Genomic DNA, 17,115 nt, shown 5'->3' on the forward strand with positions numbered 1-17,115 from the left:
AGCTCTTCAGGAAGCTGAGATCTGAGGACAGATGTTCAAAGTCAGCCCAGGCAGAAAAATATCTGTGAAACTATCTTCAAGTAACCAGGAAAAGAAGCTTGACTAGAGACATGGATCAGGTGGTAGAGCACCAAAACTGAGCAAGAGGCTTTAAGTTCAAGCCCCTTTCTTGTGCCTACCTCCATACTATCTCCAAAAGAAAAAAGAAAAAAAAGATTTAACAAAATACGACTAATTCTTAGTTGTATGTCAGAAAGAAAAACAATTTAACAGCCAACCTAACACATACTCAAATATGCCTACCCTCACACTATAGTCAACTTTTTAACCAAACCACAAAGTTAACGGTTTGGAGTAGTCTTTCCATTTTTCCCTTTCAGATTGTGTTACAGGGAAACCAATGAGAATTAAAATGATAAGACTCTCCAAAAAAAATTACTAGCTGTGCACTAGTGGCTCAAGCCTGTAATCCTAGCTACTTATAAGGCTGAGATGTGAGGATCGTGGTTCAAAGCCAGCCTGGGCAGGGAAAACTGCTAGATTCTTATCTCCAATTAACCACCAAAACCAGACTTGGAGCTGTGGTGCAAAGTGGTTCAGCACTAGCCTTGAGCAAAAGGGCTCAGAGACAGTGCCCAGGCCCTGAGTTTGACCCTATGCCCAAGAAAACAAAAATAAAATTATTCTCAGACTAGAAAACTAGCTGTAAATGAACTCCAAATTAGTCAGTGTACTGAGGCCCACTCTTCATAGATGGCTAGCTCAGTTCCAAAACATTAGCAGAGAAATCAACACAGAAACAAAGAGACCTACTGGGGCCAAAATTTGCTTTAACTGATTACATTCCAAGATCAAATGAAATTCCCCAAACCATAAATAACTACCCTCAAAACTCACAGATAATTTCTTTCAGTAGAAAAAGCACACAATCGAAGAGTACAGCTCACTGAATACACTTATATATTGAATATATTTATACGTTAAATATTTAGATGTTAGTTTACACATACGTTTCCTCGCTGTGTTGGGGGACAGTGGCCTGGAAGCAATCTTACTCCAGGTAGTACTGAGGACACGCAGAGCCCAGATGCTGGTTTCAAACACCATTTTCCAGGAAAAGAAACGGGGGCTCCTTGGTGAAATGGCTAATTCTAGGATTAGAACTAGTAATACACCAGATGAGACTAGAGCATTTTAGAGTGCCAGGAAGTAAAAACAAATGGAAAGTACTAAAGCTGGCTGTGTTGGTGCATGCCTGCAATCCCAGCTCAGGAAGGAGGATCACAAATTCAAGGCCTGCCTGGACTACACAGTGAGTTCAAGAGCAGCCTGGGATATAGAGTAAGATGGAAGGAAGGAAGGAAGGGCGGGAGGCAGGGAGGGAGGGAGGGAGGGGAGAGAGAACACAAGGGAGAGAAAGAAAAGAGAAAGGAAGGATGGACGGAAGAGGGACTACTGGATTATAACCCAAAATATAAAATAAGTATTCACAAGCCAATATTGATTTAAATGACTAAATAAATCAATAAATGAAGAGCCAAATCTCCTTTGCAAACTATGTCCAAAAACTTTATGTAAATATTCCACTGTTAAGGAAGCAGAGCAAATTCTGTGTACTTCAGAGACTCGTTTGGCCTATAAAGTACAATATTTGAAGAAATGGGGGAAAGAGCAACTTTGCAGTGAATAAACATGACAAAACCTCAAGGCAAGTTTACCTTAATCAAGGTTATCACCGACAGTGCTAGACCTTTCTGACACATGAACTCTCCATATGATGTGATAGGAACATCTCTGTGGTCTGCCTCCCCAAAGCATTACACCCCATCTAATCATGAGAAGCATATCAGATGAATCTCAATTGAGAGATGGCTTACAAAAGACTAAAGGAAGCCAACAAAGTGGAAATGGAGTTTTGCAGAACATAATGATGATGAGGCTGGAGAAGTTATGTATTGTTAAGGAGTTTTATTTTTACTCTAGGAGCAATGGAAAGACATAAAAGCAGATGGGGGGAGGAGGGAAGAGTGACAATCAGATGCGTTTAAAATAAACCACGGGGCTTCCTTCCGGATGGATAATGGGTTGGAGGAGGCAAAGTACACAAGAATGGAGGCTCCCAAAGAACATTCGGGTAAGACAGAAATAAACTAAATTAATGATAGTGAAATAGGAAGAAACAGAATCAAGAACCATTGCAAAGTAAAATTAATAAAGCCTGCTGACACATTTATCAACGAGAAGGATGCGGAGCACTCCTACTTCTCTGGATTTTACAATGAAAAGATAACAGCATCATTTACTGAAAAACATGAAAGACGGTCAATGTTTCTGGGATTTGGAAGGGGAGGAAGGGAAATCAGATTAGTTTTAAACATAATGGACAGCTTTTAAAAAGATGTTCAAGAGAGGGTGTCAACCAGTCAGTAAGGTATCTACAGGAACAAGGAGATAGAGAAACTCATGCCCCTGGAAAAGCTGACATCTTATCCTGGAAAAAGAGCTAATGATAATCCCCAAGTATTCAAGGAAAACATCAGACTTAGACCCTCTTTATTTAGTTAAAAAGCTAAGAGAGAATAACAACAATAATATTTCATCAGTTAAAACAAAACTACAGACCTTTGGAGAACACAGAGATTTAAAATATCTTGGTTTCATTATATATTGTTTATGACACCAAACATTTTAAAGTTTTGGTAGGCCAGGTGAATGTTAGAAGTGTCCTAAATCTCACAGTCCAATAAAGCAGTCACTAGTCACAGTGGCTACTAAGCACTGAAATGTAGCGATGCAAGAGAGGAATTGATCTATTTTATTTTATTTTGTTTTACTTTGGATAGGTTTAACAGCTCCAGCTCCATGTGGCCAGTGGCTATGGCATCAGAATGAGTTTAGAGCATCCTCATATATTTTATTTGATCTTCAGCAACTACTTTTTGGATTAACTGGGAAGGGGCGTGATTCCATCCACTTATATTATGTGCAAGGGCCTGGGTTCACTCCTGAAACCAAAAACAACAAAAAAAGGGGGTGGGGGAGGAAAAGAATCTGTAACTAACATACACGAAAAAGACCTATACTTTAACCCTTTTGTTATAAGTATCTGTAGCACCAATGTCAGAATTTACTTCCTTTGAGTTTTATCACATTTCTCTTCTAATCCACCTCCACCCCAAACACCTTTGGAAATCCTACTAGACAGCCATCATTTCTAGAACTCTTTCTCAAAACTGCTGAAGACCAGCAATCAATAATAGCCCACTTGCCAATCTCCCATGGCAGCACAATTTAACTGGAATTTGATTTCTATTTTCAATGTCCCAGACTCACTCAGAACTACCTGAAAGGAGTACAAACTTTGGAGCTGAACATTTATTAGTCCTGGGATTCTTTCTTTTACTACCTGAGTGACCTAGACTACTAATTTCTCTATTAGATCTCCTTTTGTGGATAAATATTAAGACTGTCTAAAACACAGTATCAACAGACCAATGCCTAACCAGTGTATCAAGTAATGGATGCAAACCATTATGGGGTTCTGAGTGCCTGGCACTGTCCCTGATTTTAGAAACAGCACTCAAAGCAGAGTCCTGGTCTCCAAACATTGAAGGCACTCCTGAAACCCCAGGATGCTTGCAACCTGAGGTCTGAGTTCTAGATCTATCCTTTTTAGGTGGATAACCTTGTTCAAAGCACTTTATTTCAATCTCAGTGTCTTCGTTTCTAACAAGGTAATGTTACTGTTCTACCTATTCATGCCTGGAGTAAAAATAAAATGAAAAGGTATCTGAAAGTGCTCAGTAAACCATTATATGCTAAACAAATATAAGGGAGTAACCAAGAGTAACATTTTCTTCTCTAGGGTAAAAAAATTCCAACCAATTGCCAAGAATGGATCACCAATGTGCTGAAATACTGACAATGCCCCACACCCTTTTTAAAGAGCACCAGGGGGTCTGGGAATGTGGCTTAGTGGAAGAGTGTTTGCCTAGCATGCATGAAGCCCTGGATACCACATAAACAGAAAAAGCCGGAAGTGGTGCTGTGTGGCTCAAGTGGTAGAGTGCTAGCCTTGGGCACAAGAAGCTCACAGACAGTGCCCGGGCCCTGAGTTCAAGCCCCAGGACTGGCAAAAACATTTAAAAATTAAAGAGCTCAAGGGGCCTAGGTACAGACATAAACATAAGAATTTTATGTGTACTTATAACACTATCTCACATTAGGAGAAACCAGAGCTGGCTAGCTAAGTCCCTCCTCCAGGTAATTTTAGGCCTCATCCCCAGTTCTGATGCGTTTATGATCCTGCTCCAAAAGTAGTGTGTCACTGCTCCCCACAGAATGAAAGAGGATCCAGCCTGAATATCAAGGAGCTGCTAAGTCCAGCGAGATCACTGAACAAAAATGAAACAAATAAAAACCCTTAGGTGAAAAGATGGCAAAGATAAAACCACACTTCCACACACCAGTGGAACAATTACTAGTCTTACAACTACTTATAGAGTCCAAAATATTCTAAAGTATTTGGGGATTTTTTAATCTACTTTTTTGTGTGATAGTTAAGAACTTACAGCCTTGTGCTTGTGAGGCGAGCACTCTACCAGCTGAGTTACAACTCCAGCCCCTTTTTGCAGTGGTTATTTTCAAGGTAATTTCGTTTTATGCCTGTCCTGTGACCCTCCTACTAGGTCACTGGGGTGACAGGTGTGTACTACTGCGCCCAGTCACTGTGCTTCCTCTGTAACTTGGATAAAAGGCATTCACCCCTGTACCCAGCTATTAGATGAAATGAAGTCTCATGAACTTCTTTTGCACTAGCTGGCCTCAAACCATAACTCCCAGATCTCTGCCTCCCAAGTAATCTAGGATTACAGGCTTGAGTCACTGTACCTGCTTGTCAAGAATTTAACTTTTGTATGTCTCAATATGAATTCACAATAGTTCTAGAAGTGGATTTCAAAGCAGACTGCATGCTCAGAAGAACAGTATTCACTTAAAGATGTATGCTTGTTAAAGGAAAAAAGTAGTTCATAGAGAACATATATTCATTTTGCTAGAAATTGCAAAGGGAAATAAGCAATACTTGCCTTTGCCCATCTTAAGACAAATTATCTAGAAGAAATGGATGAGAACAACAGAGGAGGAGGAATGAAAATGGAGTTGGGAGATAGAGAATGGGTATGTGAGAAAGAGAAAAACAAGAGTACACTTCTGTCTTAAAGAGAAAAGCTGAGAATCTGCAACAGCTATTGGTGTCTGTGGCTGCCTAAAGATAGTAGAAAATAAGGACAAAACTATTTTCAGATCCTTTTGTTTTACAGCTTTATACATGAAGTGATACTCGTACCTACTCCGTTTTTTAAAGACCGTCATGGTCCACATTATGTGGACCCAACTCATTCTTCAATGTAGAAATACTGTTAGTTTTTTATCCAGCTGAATTCAAATCCCAGGTGCACCAGTGTGACTCTGTGCAGATTATTTTAGCCTCAGCCATTTAGTTTTAAGCCTCTTCACCTATAAGAATGGCAGGTGTTAGCTTTCCTATAGTTTCTGGTAGGATCAAGGTGATAATCATGTATAGCAGTTAGCACACAATGTTTGGTACTTAGTAAACAAACAAATGCCACTTACAGTGTGAGATGTAATTTATCTTGTGGATACTGAAACTAATCTAGCCTAACTTATTCTTTACCAAGTTATGTTATCTGCTCCCCCTAAGTGTGCAGGCAACACTGGAAGAAATCTATTTTGTTGTGTGAGTAGCAGAAGCTGAATAATTTAGACAGATGTGTAATGAGCTGTACAGGTTCCCTCAAGTTAATATTCCATCAATTAAGCTTTGGACCTTTAGAACTTGAACTACCAATCAACAAACACTTTACAACCAAGTCATTAAGCAGGAAAGGATTCTAAATTTCAAGGGAGAAACAATTATTCAAATACCTAATAGAGAATGGAGGAAAAGGAGATGCCAGCCACATACCAAAGGCTTATGGACCATACCAATGAACTCATGTTATCTGCCCTTTCAAGCAAAGCCCAAGCCCAAGGCAGCTGCCTCTAATGAAAAACAAGAAAATGAAAGCAGTGTAAAACCAGATTTAAATGTTTTACTCTCAGTTGTACCTGGTGGCTTGGTGACATATATATGTGTGTATGTATGTAGATATATATATATACTAGTGATAAGCATCTATTTATAAACCCATGCAATTGACAAAGAAGTGCCACCAACAGCAATCCCTAAAAAGAACCTGCAAAACCACAAATCAGGAACTAAGTTAGTAGACAGTGTTGCTTCCTTCTGTAAGTCTAAGAAGTAATGTAGAAACACTAAAGTGTTGAAGTAGGCTGAGATTTGTCAAGCTAGAATCCCTGCAGTCTACTCTCTTAAGGCCCCATACAGTTGTTTTTTTTTTTTTTGAGGAGGGAGGAACCAGCTCCAAAATAAATAAATATCTGTTTTCTACTACAAGAAGAAACTAAGTGGTATTTTTAAAAATTGATCTGGACATTGATTACCTCTTGGGAGATTAAAAAAAAAAATAGGCATTCTCAGAAGAAACAAAACTTTTCAGTTTCAGAGGAAGGGGGAAAAGAAAGCTCCTTCCTGAAAGTCATTGAGGCCTACCCTCCAGGCCCCAACTCATAATCCAGGATTCATGCAAATCATAATCCAAGGAAAACTAATTTGTCAATTCGCAAAGAAACCAAAGTAACTGAGGCCGGGACTTCAGTTGAAAAAATAAAAGAACGGAAACCGTTCTCTGTTTTTCCCAGATAATGAGTAATAGACTTTGGGGTTGGGTCAGGGCACTCATCATGCAGAGCAAGAAAAACCAACCGAGCAACAAACAAAACACGGGGAGAAAAGTATAACTAAACCCACAGTAAAATAGCCACTGTACTTCTTTTGAAATGGCAGCGATTGAAATGGCCAATTCCTACAGCCCACACCGAGGGCTGGGGTGGACGTCAGCAACAGGGCTGCGCTGGCTTGCTGCGTGGAGGAAGTTAATTAAATGGCAAAGGTGGACACACCCTCGCAGGTGAAAGCATAAAACTAAGGAACACTCTTCCTCTTCTTCTCCCCTCCTTATCAAATCAGAATCGAGAAAGTGTACTTGAGGAGAGGAGAAAGCGGAGGGGCAAGAATTCCCCAAAGGGTGGGGAAGGAATCTGCAGGAAGTGTAAAGAACAAACTTAAAAAGGAAAAGAAAAGAAAAGAAAACCAAAGGGCTGAGAGGAAGATAAGAACAAAGCAGAGAAAGCAATCATAAAAAAATAAAGAGAGCAAAGTCTGGTGTACAAACACAGACCTCGCTCTCGCTCTCTCTCTTCCTCTCTCTTTTTGTTGCTTTCTAAAAACTCTTCTAGACACGTCGACAGGAATTACTTCACAAAGTGGAAGGGACCCGAGGGCAGGGCCGGAGTTTCCTTTCCCCCAGCTCCAGCGTTCCCGGGCCGTGCTGGCCGGCTATGCCGGGCTGGCCGCGGTTCCCGGGCAGGCCTCGTCCCTCCTCCCGGGATGGGGGACGACGACGACGACAGCCGACTCCCCTCCCCTCGCTGCGGAGGAAAGGGAGTGGAGGTGCGGGGAGGGGGTCGGCCCGATGCCTGGACCCCGCCACCGCTTCCCACCCCGGGGCGTGCAAGGCCGGGAGCGGGCGGCCCCGCGGGCCCGGCGCTCCGCACCACCACCCCCCCGACCGTCTCCGGGGGGACACCCAGCAGGACCGGAGGAATGCAGGGGAGGAAAGCCAGGGAGCCGGTGCCCAGCGCGGACTCGAGCGCCTGGTGGAAATCCGGAGCTGCGAACACCAGGCGACGTGCCGGGCCCCGCAGCCCACCGGGCCCGTCCTTCCCCGCCCCGTCCCCGGAGGGCCTGCACCGCCCTCACCTGTGCGCGGGGATCCCGGCCGCGGCTCCCCGGAATCGCCTCTCGACCCCGGCGAGAGGAGAGCGGAAGCGCCACCCGGACCTCTTCCTCCGCGCCCTCCCCCCGCGCGCCGCGATCCTCGGGGGCGGGAGCCGTGCAGCTGTCAGGGGCGCGCACTGGCCAACCGCGGAGGACAACCGGACCCGCGCCGCTCCGCCCGGCCGCCTGCACCCGCAGCCCGAGCCCCGAAGCCGGAAGTGGGCAGACCGGAAGTGGCGGTGTCCCTAGCCCTGGACGGCCTCTCTCTCTCCCTCACTGAACCGAGCCGGGCGCCGCCACGTCTCGTTGGTGCCAGCGCCCCTCCCACGAGGGTCCCCCGCCCCTCTCCAGGGGCTGGCTCCGCCTCCTCCAGGGGATGACCCCGCCCCCTTCCGAGGGTGGCTCCGCCCCTCGCGGTGGCCCTAGCAACACATCCGGGGCCCCGCCACTGGCGTTGCCCGGGTAATTTTCTAGCGGCTGAGGAGTGGGGAAGCGTGAACGCGGCCCGGGAGGTGCCGGCCCGCGCTGGGAGTTGGCGCCCGGGCCCGGCGGGTGGAGGTAGACGTAGCCACCACGGAAGAGCCAAAGCTGCTTTCAGCGGAGAGCGCGAAGGTTACTGGAGCCCGCGACGGGCGGGCCGGGGAGGGTCGGTGAGGGGCCGGGAGCGGGCTCGGAGCCCTGGCCTCCGCCGCCGCTGCCGCCGCCGCCGCGCCCGGACCGCCCGCCTCGGCCCCTAGCGCCGGCCGCTCGCTCGCTCCTCACCGCGGATCCCTCGCTCTTTGCGGTCGCTCGCGCGCGCGCTCCACTGGCCGGAGCTCTGCTTTCAAGTAGGTCCCGGTCAGGTCTTCAGGAACGCTCCTCAGTCCCTTCACCCGGAGCCTTTCGGAGTTTTCCTACGTGGAGGCCCCCCCCCCCACCCGACGTGTACTCCTCCCCGGGGCCCCAGCGCGGAGCGGAGCGCCGCGCCGGTGCGCGCCCTCGGGGGCCGGGGCTGCCTGAGCTCCCCACCCCCCCCCATCCCCGCCGCCCCGTCACGCGCGCGGCGCCCGTCCAGCCACGCCCATCCGCCCGCAATCGGCCTTCCCTCCCCTCAGCCTGGCCGATCATTTATTTCTAGTCGCATTTCGGCTGTGCACGGGGCCGGGACCTAACCATTTTTCGACCACACTTTCTCCTTTCCTTGTCACAGTAGCTGTCAAGACGTTTGTAATGACAAAACAAAACAAAAAAGGACCACAGGCAGAGAACTCTTACCTGTGTATTTCCAGGGAGTTCCAATGTGTAGTGAAATACCCCTGCATAGATATCTTGCATAGATTCGTGAGTAGCGACACTACACAGGTTTCCAACGAAACCGGCCATATAGCCTGAGAGCTCTTGCCTATCAATCTCTTACAAAAGCAGTACTGAAATCCCCAAACATCAACCTATATAAAGGGCCCTTCCTCGTCTTTAAGTTACTCTGCATGAAAATCGCAAATGTATATGTGCCAAACTCACTCAAACCGTAGCACCCCAGTTCTGGAGCTTATAGTGGATTTTCTGTTCCAAATCATCTTGAGTTGGAGCCCATCCGTCTTCTCCGTTATCTGGATCCCAATCTGGACTTACTGCTCTTAGTGTGTAGGAACAGGGCCGCTACAGAACTTGTAGATAAATGCAAGTTTTGGAAGGGTGACTTCAAAGAAGGGGCCTGGTGAAAACTCTGTTTGGTGTGAATAGTGTATACTTAACAGTTAGAGTGGCCTGTCTCTTTAGGGATTTCTGCTTTCTGTCTGGAGTATAGCTCCACTGAAGTTAGTGTGTTACATGCTGTTATGTGAGAAAGGTGAACACTTGCTTTGGTTGTTATCCTTAGCTAGATAATTGCCTTTGCATCTGCTGATGCCTTTGATAAAGATTCTGACTCTTTTGGAATTGCTGCTGCTTATTGGTGAAGATATTGCTAATTATCTTAGGTACATTCTAGTCCAGTCAAATTCGGGTACTAACTTTCATGCTCAGGGCTGGTGCTTTACTGCTTAAGGCTCACCTCCAGTCCAGCGTTTTGCTGGTTAGTTGGAGATAGACTCTCACAGACCTTTTTTCTGCCAGCTGGCTTTGACTTGTGATCCTCCATGTCTCAGCCTCCTGAGTTGCTAGGATAATACGAGGTATGATCCATTGGCTTCTGGCAAGGATTTCTTAACACACACACACTCTCTCTCTGTCTCTCTCTGTCTGTCTCTCTCTGTCTCTGTCTCTCTCTCTGTGTGTGTGTGTGTGTGTGTGTGTGTGTGTGTGTGTGTACTTCTGGCTTGTTGATTGTTAACTGAAGAGTCTCACGGACTTTCCTGGGCTAGCTTTGAACCATGGTCCTCAGATCTCAGCCTCCTGAGCAGGTAGGAGTGCAGTCATGAGCCACCAATGCCTGGCAAATGTCTTAACATTTTTAGAAAGCTTTATAGAAAGTACATGTACAAACTCTATTCACTTATGAGTAGATTATATCTATGTACATGATGAATTAAGTGACATTATGGCTGTAAGTAGCACTTGTTTCTAAAGCAGGTATACTCTCTCTTAAGCATGTGGTATGGTAACTGGGGAAACTTCTCATGTGATCTTTAAACCCTTCCCCTCAAAACCTTTTAATGGCATCTGTGACATACTGAATGGATTCTAATTCTTTATTCTGGCGTTCAGGGCTTAACAATCTTGCTTTTCTGATGTATACAATACATTGTATAGACAACTAAATCAACACTCAGAAAAGAAAGTGCTCATTTTGCCAAGTAATACAGACATCAATATAAAGGTAGAAAACTTTTAGTTACATAGAACTATTTACTATGCTTTTTATACTGCCCTGCAATTTCCCTCCTGCATATATTTTCCTCTGTTTTCCCAGCAGACAGTTTTCTGTCTTTACCTGTCACGTCCTTATTGATCCTTTGCAGTGGAGTTCAGGTTCTACTTCTCATTTAGACTTATTCTTCTCTAATCCCACAGCCTTTGTCTTTGAGCCCCAGCTCCAGTCATCGCATATTTGTTTCCCATGATCTTTTTTTGACAGGCTGAACTAGGGACTCATTTTGTTGTCTTATGGTACCCAGAAACTGCTTAAGTTATTGATTCAGTTTTATCTGCTGCATACCAGGCAAATTCCACAATAGCAGCAACTGGTGCTATTTAGAGTCATGTGGTAGACAGGATTAAGTGGACATGGTGGCTGTCTATTTGTGGAAGACAGAGACTAAGTGCTTTTTTCCTTTCTGCAGAAAGCTGTGAACTACCTATTAAAGGCGAGTAACTTATTACCCTGGACACTCTGAATGGGAACAATGCCAATTTTATGTCTTCTAATACAGAGATTTTAAAGAAAATAACCTGGCACAAAAAGGACATTAGAATTGGAAAAAAAATAAATTAAAGAGGTGTTTTTTTTTTTTCAGACACAAGGAGAAAAGCACTGGACTTATTTATAGTTCGTATGCCTAGAGGGAACACTGAACATTTTTGGCCAGTATCTGTTTTCTTTATGTGTATGTTTTCTTTTATTTAGCAAATGGTTATTGGGAACCTATTGGTTGCCTACACTGAGCACTGGCAGACAATGTTCAGGCTGTCCTCCCTCATGTGATCTTCAGTATCTGCTGTCCTCTACTTTCATATTTTGTATTTATCAGATTTTTATACCATTAAAATTGTCCTTCAGTGGCTCAGTATCGTTTCAACACAGAAATATTAATTTTCTTAACTAATCCTTTTACTGTACATGTCAGTTGTTTCTACTTTTGTCTATAGTCATATTCTGCATGGCATGCAGAATTCCACCATGATTTCTGATGTCTCTTACCTTATATTTTTCCCTCCCTGGGGATACAATGAGAAAACATTCCTATGATTACCTTGTTATACATGCAATGGGATTTTCAGGTAAAATTGAGGTTACCCATCAGGTGACTGAGTTTCTCAAAGGGGAGATCATCTGGACAGGCTGACCTAATCACAGGAGCGCTTGAAAAGCCATTTTCTCAAATCAGAGAGATTGAAAGTGTAGAGAGATTCAGTAGGAGGAGTGTTCTCTGTGGTAAAAATGAAGGGCTTCAGAAAAGGACCTGATAGAGGGCACTAAGACCCTAGAGTGGTCCCTGGCAACAGCCAAGAAAACAACAGGGACCTCAGTCCTGCACAGCACGGAAGTGAACAACCTCAGTAAGATTAAAAACATTCTTCCCAGAGCCCCCAGATAAGAACCCAGCCTCTGAGTGATGTCGCCGTTTCTGTTTTATGAGACCCTAAAAGCAATCCCAGTTGATGTATAGAAGGGTGTGCAAGAATAAATGGTTATTGTTTTAAGGTACTAAACATGATAATTTGTTACATAGCAACAGAAAACGTGCGCACTTTAAGAAATTATTTTTACATCTATAAGTATTCCTTTGGGTGTAAAAATCTGAGGATCTAGACTTGCTATATAAAAAGTTACATGCTTTTGTCTACTATCTTGGCTGTGGTAGGGCAGAGACATGGATTCTAGGAAGGTAGAAGGGGGCCCATCTGGGGCCCTCCCTGTGAGTATTCTCAGAGTACTCGTGGGCTTATGAGTCCTGCTTCTCGCATATGTGTAACATGGGATTCTTGCTTCCATGTATCTATGGGATTTCGTGAAATCCCTGGACTGTAGATTCTGAAGACTGAAAAGACTTGAGCTGACAATGAGAAGAGGCACTCATCATGTATTTGTCAAGTACTATTCTAAGTGCTTTATACTCAATCTCTGGATCTCACTGAACGTGAAATCACCCTGTGAAGTGATGGGAGAGTGACTCTCTTTTACAGATAAGGCCTCAATGGTAAGGACATGAAGTAAGATTACATTAAGTGCTAAATAGCAGAGTTACTTCTCAATTCAGATCTGTTATTCCCGAAGCCCATGTCATTCTGTATGTCCCTTTTGTGTACATGGGTAGTAGAGGTTGTGAGAAGGTAAGATCACAATCCCTCTTCTTCCTGCTTCATCTAGATCTTTTTACTTCACTATTTCCTCTTTTAAAAAGTATTTATTGCCATGCCTTATCTCAAGTATTTCTGGCCCATGTATACATTCATCTAAGTGTTACGCTGATGCAAAAGTTACTGGAGTTTTAAGCTCTTAGGTAGAATGAGGCTTATATATATTTTTTAATGGAATTATCAATTACTTGATTAGATTTCTTTTTTAGTGAAGCATTTTCTCCAAGACTCCTATAAAGAGACACTGTCCCCATGTGCTATTAAAAGTTGAGCCTCATGACTGGTGTCTGACTGTTATTTCTTTTAGCAAAGTCAGAGGGTGCAGTCTGTGATCTCATGTAAAAAAAAATAGCCACCAAGGGCATACCAAGCATTCGTTTTAGATCTTTAATTTTGGTAAGTCCACATTTTCAACACAGATTAAATTTGTCTGATTTATTTCAGAAGTATATATTCCCAAGGAGTCCAAGACAAACGAATTCAAATGCACAGCGTAGATCTACAGAATACAGAGAAGCACTTCTGAAGGTAAGCACTTCCTCCTAGGAACTTCAGTTATATTTCCCAGAAACATCTTCCCATTCTTTTCCTTATTTAGAGCATAATAATTGACAAATAATATTTTGCATATTAGTTTGGCCTATTGCTTAAATTTCTGACTTTTTTTTTTTTTTGCATTTTCAGAAGACAGAGAAGATACACTAGCAAGTTGTAGAAGCGATCTACCATTTTTTCTCTATCCTTGAAGGGACGTGGAAATTAATGAGTAACATTCACATGACATTTTTGTGGATGTTTTGTTCTTATCTTTGAAGCCTTTGGTGGAGAATTAATAAAAGCGCACATGGATAAAATGATCATCTTAAAGGATTTCAGCTCCAAAAATATATCAGCAGGACTGGACAGGCTTGACATAATGAGATTTCTATTTTAGCTTGACTTTTGGAACTCTGAGTAAACTATAAACTGGGCTACCCGAGATCCTAGGAAGGATGTTTCTCTTTTCAGCCATTCTAGTTGCATCTAGTATTTTCCTTCTTCGGATCCTTTGAAAAAGGATATTTAGTCGCCAGTTTCCTGAGGAATAAGACTTAAGTAGACATCTTCCAGTGTCTAATATATGAAGTAGATAGAAAGGAGCAATCCGTGTCATTCTGTAAAACAAATCAAAGAAACTGATACTGGGCAGGAAGAGGAGAAATCTGTATCCAAACGAGAGAGGAGATGGCAGAAGCACCTGTGGATCCCTCAACTCTGCCTGTAACTGTGAAGAAAAAGAAAAGTCTGTCCATCGAGGAAAAGATTGACATCATAAATGCAGTGGAAAGTGGCAAGAAAAAAGCCGAGATTGCAGCTGAATATGGAATAAAGAAAAATTCACTGTCTTCTATTATGAAGAACAAAGATAAAGTTCTAGAAGCCTTTGAATCGCTGAGATTTGATCCAAAGAGGAAAAGACTGAGAACTGCTTTTTATACTGATCTGGAAGAGGCATTAATGAGATGGTATCGAATTGCTCAGTGTCTAAATGTACCAGTTAACGGGCCAATGTTGCGTCTAAAAGCTAATGATTTTGCCCAGAAACTGGGACATAATGATTTTAAATGCAGTAATGGTTGGCTGGACCGTTTTAAATCCAGATATGGTTTAGTATTCAGAGCACAACCTGTAGAAGCCACAGGCCTATCAGTAGACCCATCGTCTGTCTGGTACCAAAATATTCTCCCTTACTATTTAAATGATTATCATCCTAAAAATGTTTTTAATATCAAAGAGACTGGACTCCTTTATCGAATGTTACCTACAAATACATTTGCATTTAAAGGAGAAACTTGCTCCATTGGAAAATTGTACAAAGACAGAATAACTCTGGCGGTTGGTACAAATATGGACGGCTCAGAGAAACTTCCTTTGCTTGTCATTGGGAAAAACCGAAGTCCACATTGCTTCAAAGATCTAAAGTCACTGCCTGTGTATTATGAAGCTAACAGAATGGCCTGGATGACCCCAGATATCTTTGAACAGTGGATGCAGAAGCTCGATGAGAAGTTTCAAGCCCAGCAACGAAGAGTGGTGATTTTTGTTGACTCCTTTCCTGCACATCCGGAGGTAAAGAACCTAAAGTCCATTGAGTTAGCATTCTTTCCATCATGTTTATCTTCTAAGTTCGTAGCTATGAAACAAGGTGTTATTAAAAGCCTTAAAATCAAATATCGACACTGTCTTATCAAGAAATTCTTAAGCTCTGTTGAAGGTAGCAAAGAATTTACATTTTCACTGCTGGACGCAGTTGACACGCTGCATCTCTGTTGGAGGGCTGTGACCCCAGAGACAATTGTTAAAAGCTATGAAGAAGCAGGATTCAAGTCTCCGAAGGGAGACAATGACTCAACCAATGTGGAGAGTGCCACGGATCTTGATTTGGTGGCGCATGCCCTGGGGGCGGGAGTGGAATTTCCTGAAGGTTTGTCTATAGAGGAGTACGCCGCCCTGGATGATGGTTTGGAGACTTGTGAAGCAACGCCAAGTGAGGACTTGGAATGGACCAAAGCCAGGAGACGTGATGAGACTGGACTTTATACTTCTGATGATGAAGAAGAAGAAGAAGAAGGGGAATGTCTAGGATCGGAATCCCTTCTACCATCAAAAGCAGAAGCAGTTACTGCTTTAGACACCCTTAAAAAATTTCTTAGAAGTCAAGATATGAATGATGGACTTCATGACTCTTTAGCAGACCTTGAAAATTTTATTAACTCCTTATCACCAAAATAATTATGTATCGTACATCTCAAGAATAATAACTTCCTGATGTATTTTTATCATATGAGATATGCAAAGAGAAATACCACTTAAATATGAAAATTAAAAAAAAAACTAGTCTTTGGCTTAATCACCAAAGCCTTTGATCTGAATAGTTAAGTAAATAAATAATGATAAAGCCAGTAAAAATGTAAAATTCTACTGAGCAAGATTTCAGGGAGTAGAAAATATATTTCAGAATCTTTGTACTTGAAAATGATATATATACATATAATGTATATATACACACAACTCTTCAGCTGTCTAAGTTATACATATTAAACTGATGATTTTTTTGTGTTTTTTTAAGTTTAGATCATGTTCTAGAATAATTTACGTAGTATAAGAAACAAACTCAGTAGTTTAAATGCTTATTTTTATAAGGTTATACATATGCTGTATTGTTCTAACTAAACTTTTAAATACCAAAGTCATTTCAAGTTATTTTTCTTATCTTTAATCTTCCTTATAAAAATGACATAAAATATTAATGATGAATTTTGACCTACTTGTGCACCAAGATGTTTTAAAGTATACATTACTACTTTCAGGTGTCATGAATATAAGGTCAAATGTAAAACTACAACCCTATCAAGTTTTGTGTCATTGATCACCAGAAGAAATGGGTCCTTCTAAATAATACATGTGTCTAATGGAAAAATGCTTTAGTAGAATATGTATTAAACTTACATCTATTTTAGTAGGATTAATTTTAAAATATATATTTGAAGAATCAAATGTAGTTACTAAAAAAGAAAATATGTGGTGCTTAAATAATTAATTATAACAGCTCAAGCTTTTAATTTATGTTATTTAATTATTGATTTTTTTTCCAGGAAAAACAAAATGTCATTTTAGCATATTTTGGTAGTTAAACTTTTTTCTCCTAAATTTAATATTTTGGATTTAAGTTGTTTGAGAAGGTTTTATATACAGAATCCTTTAAAAGACTGAAATTACTTAATTTCTATCCAAAAAAGTTTTTAAACAGAAAATTATAACAATGTCAGACTTTTCCATTATTCAGTATAAAATAGTATGCTTATTTAATTTACACCTATTTTAGGTACCCTTTGAAAAATACTTTTTAAAAATGCAAAGCATCCAGATTATTTTATTATGAATTATTAATCTGCCAACAGATAACACATTTGGAAAACATATTTGTAGAAGCCATTTTTATTTTTCACTGTTGATTTGCTCTACTTTTGAGACTTACTAAGAACTTTCAAAATATATTAATAGTTTGGAAGTTTCTTTTATAATAAAACATGGATTATTAAAATTCAAAGCATCTTCCCAATGATTCAATTTAAATGTTTAGTTTGGTTGAAACATGGACCTAAAGGAGCTCTTAAAAGCCCCATTTCCTTCTCGTTCTCCCTCCCTCCCTCCCT

At 41.9% G+C, this 17,115-nt stretch overlaps 2 protein-coding genes across 4 annotated transcripts in view; one reads left to right on the forward strand and one right to left on the reverse strand.

The window, feature by feature from the left end:
• The window catches only part of Arfip1 (ADP ribosylation factor interacting protein 1), a 54,297-nt gene extending 46,146 nt beyond the window's left edge, over nt 1–8,151 (reverse strand). For both annotated transcript variants that reach the window (XM_048333394.1, XM_048333393.1), the window contains exon 1: nt 7,904–8,151. The gene's annotated coding sequence lies outside the window, so the exon portion shown is untranslated. The remainder of the gene's footprint in view (nt 1–7,903) is intronic.
• A 518-nt stretch (nt 8,152–8,669) lies between these two features.
• Nucleotides 8,670–17,114, forward strand: Tigd4 (tigger transposable element derived 4). Of its 2 annotated transcripts, XM_048333652.1 has the most exons (4): nt 8,670–8,748; nt 13,364–13,447; nt 13,604–13,913; nt 13,947–17,114. In XM_048333652.1, the coding sequence occupies exon 4, from the start codon at nt 14,144–14,146 to the stop codon at nt 15,689–15,691; it is 1,548 nt and encodes a 515-aa protein (XP_048189609.1). In that variant the 5' UTR covers nt 8,670–8,748; nt 13,364–13,447; nt 13,604–13,913; nt 13,947–14,143; the 3' UTR covers nt 15,692–17,114. The 2 variants fall into 2 exon arrangements, with proteins under 2 accessions (XP_048189609.1, XP_048189610.1); XM_048333653.1 differs by lacking the exon at nt 8,670–8,748 and having other exon boundaries at nt 12,365–13,447; nt 13,735–13,913.
• The last annotated feature ends 1 nt before the right edge of the window (nt 17,115 follows it).

The sequence above is a fragment of the Perognathus longimembris genome, chromosome 24 (genome assembly GCF_023159225.1).
Source record: "Perognathus longimembris pacificus isolate PPM17 chromosome 24, ASM2315922v1, whole genome shotgun sequence".
NCBI lineage: Eukaryota > Metazoa > Chordata > Mammalia > Rodentia > Heteromyidae > Perognathus > Perognathus longimembris.